Source organism: Erythrolamprus reginae, chromosome 4, assembly GCF_031021105.1.
Source record: "Erythrolamprus reginae isolate rEryReg1 chromosome 4, rEryReg1.hap1, whole genome shotgun sequence".
NCBI classification, from domain to species: domain Eukaryota; kingdom Metazoa; phylum Chordata; class Lepidosauria; order Squamata; family Dipsadidae; genus Erythrolamprus; species Erythrolamprus reginae.
Window position 1 is genome coordinate 5284703 of NC_091953.1, and position 6000 is coordinate 5290702.

The following is a 6000-nucleotide window of genomic DNA, read 5'->3' on the forward strand; positions in this document are numbered from 1 at the left end:
AAATTGTTGGGTTTATTTAATGTAATTTTATTATTAGATTTGTTCCATTATTATACTGTTTTTATTGTTGTTGTGAGCCGCCCCGAGTCTTCGGAGAGGGGCGGCATACAAATCTAATAAATTGAAATTGAATTGAACTGAATCTTCTGGTCTTCGCAATCCTTGACCACCTGAGCTGGACATGGACCAGCCACAACAATTTGTAAGCTGTGAGGTTTGCATGCTGACATCATGGCACATATGTCATACCCTTATGGATGTTCACGTCCATAATAGTTCCAAGAACTATTGTAACATCAAATGGTCACTAAATTAATAGCTGTAAGTTGTGGGTTGCTTGTACTCCATCCCTCCTCTTAAAACAGTCCCTCTTACCTCTGGGGCTTGTTAGGGTGGCTTCGGTGGCTTTCCCTCCGTCTCCACAGTGGGTGTCATCGAACGGAAGACACTGGTCTCCTGTCCCGGCGACCACTTCTGAGTTCTTCACAATGTCTTTGATCACTGTCGTTGACTTGATCCTGAAGATGCGACGGCTGCTGGTGTCAGAGAGGTAGATGGATCCGGAGGTGGGGTCAGCGGTCAGGTAATATTTGTGAGCTGGGCTGTGACTGCAAAAACCGAGGGCAGAAGGACCCGTTTATCTCTTGCGCAACCTCAAAATCAAGAACTTAATTGCGAAATGCAGCGCCGCGAAGTCCCCCAAAGCCAACATAATAAGCAAAGATACAGTGGACGGGAAAATCGAAGGACCGAGGGATTTGCAAGACCTGTTTTTTGCACAAGGCAGAGTGAACACCAAGCTGGTTTAAAGGAAGTGTGATCTGAAGGGTCCTTGGTGGTTTGTGAACTGGCTTCTTTTAGAAACATAGAAGTCTGACGGCAGAAAAGGACCTCATGGTCCATCTAGAACACAGTACTCCAAATGTGGTCTCACCAGCGCTCTATATAAGGGGATCACAATCTCCCTCTTCCTGCTTGTTATACCTCTAGCTATGCAGCCAAGCATCCTACTTGCTTTTCCTACTGCCCGACCACACTGCTCACCCATTTTGAGACTGTCAGAAATCACTACCCCTAAATCCTTCTCTTCTGAAGTTTTTGCTAACACAGAACTGCCAATGCAATACTCAGATTGAGGATTCCTTTTCCCCAAGTGCATTATTTTACATTTGGAAACATTAAACTGCAGTTTCCATTGCTTTGACCATTTATCTAGTAAAGCTAAATCCATTGCTTTGACCATTTATCTAATAAAGCTAAATTATCAGAGGAAGAAACTTAAAAAATAAAATGCATTTGACCCGTATTCCTTTACCAGTTGGCAGCCCAGACATGTAAAATCACCTTATAAAGTACAACAAGAAAAGGGGGGGAAAAACAGAGAAGAGCATGCAACGAAAAAAAGGACCCACACCAACTGACCAGCGTGTGTTTCTTACCTATGCCTGAAATCTTTATTTCTGACAGAAGAGCAGGAACGCAGAAGGCAGAAGAGAAGAATGAAGGAGGAGGGAGAGGGAGAAAGAAAGAGAGAGAGAGAGAGTAAAGGTTAGAAGGTGAACTCCGAGCTCGGCGGTTTAGGCTGGAAAGTCGACAGTAACAACTACGCTCTCTGTCCAAGGCAGCGATAAACAAAGAGTTAGCAAAATTGATCCTTTTTGAAGAGCAGGAAACTTGTCAGAGACCTGTCACATCCACTGATAACTTCCATGAGGGGAAAAATATAACATTTATCTGATGCTGGCTGGTGGGAATATAACGAAGTTGGATTGTTGTTACATAAATTCACATTAAAGACCAAGAGAGAAAGGAAGAGGGAGGGAAGGAGGGGTAGCAGAGAGAGAGGGGGAGAGACAGGGAGTGAGGGAGAAAGAGAAAGGGAGAGAGCGAGAGCGAGGAGAGAGAGATAGAGGAAAGGAGAGAGTGTCAGGAGGAGAGAGGGAGGCAGGAAGAGAGTGAGATAGAGGGGGAGAGAGAGGGAGAAATATAGAGGGAGGGAGGGAGAGTGGGAGAGATGGAAGGAGAGAGGGGGAGAGATGGAGAGGAAGGGAGGGAGAGGGGAGAGTGAGAGGGAGTGTGAGAGAGTGTGAGAGAGGGAGGGGAAGGGAGGGAGAGAGAGGGGGGGAGAGAGTGAGAGTGAGAGAGAGGAAGGCAGGTTGAGAAAGAGAGAGGAGGGAGAAAGAGAGAAGGGGAGGCAGGGAGAGGGAGAGAGATGGAGAAAGTGTGTGTGAGAGAAGGAGAATAGAGGGAGAGGGAGTGAAAAGGAGGCAGGGAGAGAGGGAGAGAGTGGGGGAGGGAGAAAGAGAGAAGGGGGAGGGAGGGAGAGAGGGAAAGATGGAGGGAGGGGAGAGAGGGATGAGAGGGAGGGAGAGAGAGGGGGAAGGAGAGAGAGGGGGAGAGACAGAGGGAGACAGGTAGATATGGAGGGAGAAAGAGAGAAGGGGAGGCAGGGAGAGAGCGAGAGATGGAGGGAGGAAGGGGGAGAGAGAGAGAACAGAGTGAGGATGGGAGGGAAAGAGAGAGAGATTGAATATCCTGAATGTTTATTGTAATTTTTTTAAACGTTTCCCCACTGGTCAGTGTGCCTGGGGAGGCCACTTAACCACTGAAGAGAGTCAGACCTCAGAGGGCCCAAATGGTTGTTATTCAGTTTTGTTGCACAAAAGATACCATGTTGCCTGAGGAGAAAGAGAGAGCGAGGCAAAGAGAGCAAGGCCGAAAGACAGCCAAACCACCGTTTAGGCCGCGCTCAGCAGCCCCCAACAAGCTTCACAAAGGTTGCCTTGTTGCGATCTTTGCCAACCCCACCCCCCCCACCCCACTCCCATTAAAAAACGGCTCTTTCATTTCTGAATTCCGGGCATCACTTCTCCATTTTGGCTGAGGTAAAACCACACTTAAAGGCTTTCCCCTCTCAGGGAAAAACACATGTGGAGAAAGAAGGGCCTGGAGGAAAACCACTTGAGCTCTCAAATTCACATTTTCTTTGGAGGGCGCCCAGCCTGTGGCCTAGGCTTTTTTTGAACTGGGACGCCGAGCAGATAAATGAGAAAAAGGACGGTTAGTCCTTGACTTGCGCCCACAATTTTTCTCTGCTAAGAGAGAGAGAGAGAGAGAGAGAGAGAGAGAGAGAGAGAGAGAGAGAGAGAGAGAGAGAGAGAGAGAGAGAGAGAATTGTTAAAAGAGGTTGGGCCCATTTTTACAGTATTTCTTCCCACAGCGGTTAAGTGAATTGTAGCCCTTGTTCAATTAGTCACAGGCAGAGATGACAAGACAGTAAGGTGCTATGTTCCGGAAGCAATTTTCAAGATGCACGCGCACAATTTGCCCTTGATGCACACATGTGAGCGCATGTGCGAGATATGGCTTATGCGCATGCGCAACAAGCAAAATCTCGCACGAAGATGCTCGCGCCAGCAAGATTTCAGTGATTTTCACCACTTTTTTGCTCCCGCACATGCTATTTAAATTATACTATATTAATTATATATTAATTATATTAATTATACTATATTAAATATACTATTTAATTACAATGGTACCTCTACTTAATTCGTTCCATGACCAAGTTCTTAATTCAATTCAATTCAATTTATTAGATTTGTATGCCACCCCTCTCCGAAGACTTTAACTAGAAAAGTTTGTAAGTAGAAACAATTTTTCCCATAGGAATCAATGTAAAAGCGAATAATGCGTGCAAAACCATTAGGAAAGAAATAAAAGCTCGGAATTTGGGTGGGAGGAGGAGGAGGAAGAAGAGGAGGAGGACAGTCGCTGCCCAGAACGAAGGGAGAGTTTCTTTTCTCTGGGCGCCGGCAGAGGTTTATTCCCTGTCCAAGCATCCAGAGAAAGGAAAATGCTTCGTTCGCTCTGGACTGCCAACGCCTCCTTAAGCGCCACCGAAAGGCTCCTCTGGCAGCCCAGAAAAGCCCGAGATGGCCGAGATTAAAGGGGGAATGGCAGGAAACTGGCCGGGCCTTTGTGCCGTTTTCAAATTTCCTGGAATTTTTTCCAGGCTCAGGTTCTTAAGTAGAAAAAGGTTCTTAAGAAGAGGCAACAAAATCTTGAACACCCGGTTCTTATCTAAAAAAGTTCTTAAGTAGAGGTGTTCTTAAGTAGAGGTGCCACTATATTTCCTACTTTAAAAGTGATTAAGGATCATACTATGGTATTAGAAAAGGAAGGACAATTTTAAAAAATTAAGCATTCAATAAATAGTGCATAAACTTGCTACCACCCACTGCATTTCTACCTGAAAAATTTCATTCTTGCTTTCCTCATCTGAGGGTCACCAAAGCCCCTAACGTCACAAGACGCTGGTCATACCTTAACTCCAAGATGTTGGTGACATTGCCCGAAGGGAAGATCCTTCGGATGTAGTTGAAGTCGCCAACGTACAGGCTGCCGTCCGAGCCGCAGGTCAAGGCAACGGGCGCTAGGAGTTTGTTGCCGTCGGCCAGGCCGTTGCAACTCGGGCAGGAGATGCTCCTTCGTCGCCCGTTGCCCATGATGCTCCCTATGACTGGTGGTTGCTGGGAAATGAACTGGTTTTCTCCATTTCCTTTGTGCAGGATACCTGGAGGGGCAAAAACAAAGGTGGTAGGCAGAACTTTGCAAGCCTGGAGACAGCTCTGTAAATAATACATGCATTGTATTATTTATGATACAGTGGTACCTCATCATACGAACTTAATTGGTTCCAGGAGGAGGTTCGTAAGGTGAAAAGTTCGTAAGACGAAACAATGTTTCCCATAGGAATCAATGTAAAAGCAAATAATGCGTGCAAATCCTTTAGGAAAATCCCAAACTTTAGAAGGGAGGCGAACAGAGGGCAGGGAGGAGCAGCTAAAGGGGGCGGGTGGAAGAAGCAAGGCTAGGCTAAAGGGTGAGTGGGAAGGAAGAAAGGCAAGGGGGCGCCCCTCCCTTTTCTTTCTTCAAAAGACACCCTTTCAGTGCCTCTGCAAGCACGTTGTTCTCTGCAAAATCTTTCCTCCCCCAAGCTGCCCCTCCCTCCTCCCTTTTCTTTCTTAAAAAGACACCGTTTCAGTTCCTTTGCAAGCACGTTGTTCTCTGTAAAATGTTTCCTACTCCAAGCAGCCCTCCTTTTTCTTTCTTCAAAAAAGGGAAAAAAAAGAAACCCCTTCATCCCAGCAGCAGCTGCTTGGGTTCGTAAGGTGAAAATAGTTCGGAAGAAGAGGCAAAACAATCTTAAACACCGGGTTCGTATCTTGAAAAGTTCGTTAGAAGAGGCGTTCGTAAGATGAGGTACCACTGTATTTGTTTTTGTATTTTCTTTGTATGTTGTAACATAAACTAATGCAAACAGTAATTAACTGCAGCTTTGATCCTAAAAGCCATCCAAAGGAGATTGGTGGTTAAGAAATATGAAGCATGTATAAAGAGATGAACAATGAAACAAACGTACCACTTTGGATGTTAAGTGCATGATGTTTGTCCAAAGACCATCCTCCAAGTTTCGAAGCGTCTATTTCGTAACCTTGAAGCACCGCCGTCCGTTTCTCCCACAGGATCAAATCCGGGCACGACTTCCAATATTCGTATCCCACTGAGACTGGGAGTGCGAGAGACAGAAGGAGAAAGAGAACGAGGAAAGGGATGAAAGAAAGCAGCCCATATGAACAGATTTCAAGCAGTATCTTTAAAAAGAAATAGCAAAACACAACCCGGATTAGCTATGAAAACTGTCAACTTCGATCCAAGAAAATAAAATAAAATAAATCAGATTCACCTAGATAAAATATATATCCCCTTCCCCATCCCAAGAAAAGTAAAGGATTACTGTATCGGGCCATCCAAAATTCAGACAACCAGTAGATGGTAGCAGAGAGTCAAACTTTTCTGTGTCACTTTGCTGCCACCTTCTGGTTGTCTAAATTAAGCGGCTTAAACATAGTAACTAAGAAAATTTCAGGTGGGAAGCAGAAATCTTCCTAGGCAACAGGTTTCACAGAACAAAGGAAAGGACAAAAAAAATCACTT

At 45.4% G+C, this 6000-nt stretch overlaps 1 protein-coding gene across 1 annotated transcript in view; it reads right to left on the reverse strand.

Annotated features, from left to right (window-relative positions):
- TENM4 (teneurin transmembrane protein 4) overlaps window positions 1–6000 on the reverse strand; it is a 291782-nt gene that overhangs the window by 37298 nt on the left and 248484 nt on the right. Inside the window, exons 14-16 of the mRNA XM_070751518.1 lie at window positions 5426–5572; window positions 4327–4576; window positions 376–608 (exon numbers count right to left, since the gene is read on the reverse strand). Coding sequence (XP_070607619.1) covers window positions 376–608; window positions 4327–4576; window positions 5426–5572 — 630 coding nt within the window. The remainder of the gene's footprint in view (window positions 1–375; window positions 609–4326; window positions 4577–5425; window positions 5573–6000) is intronic.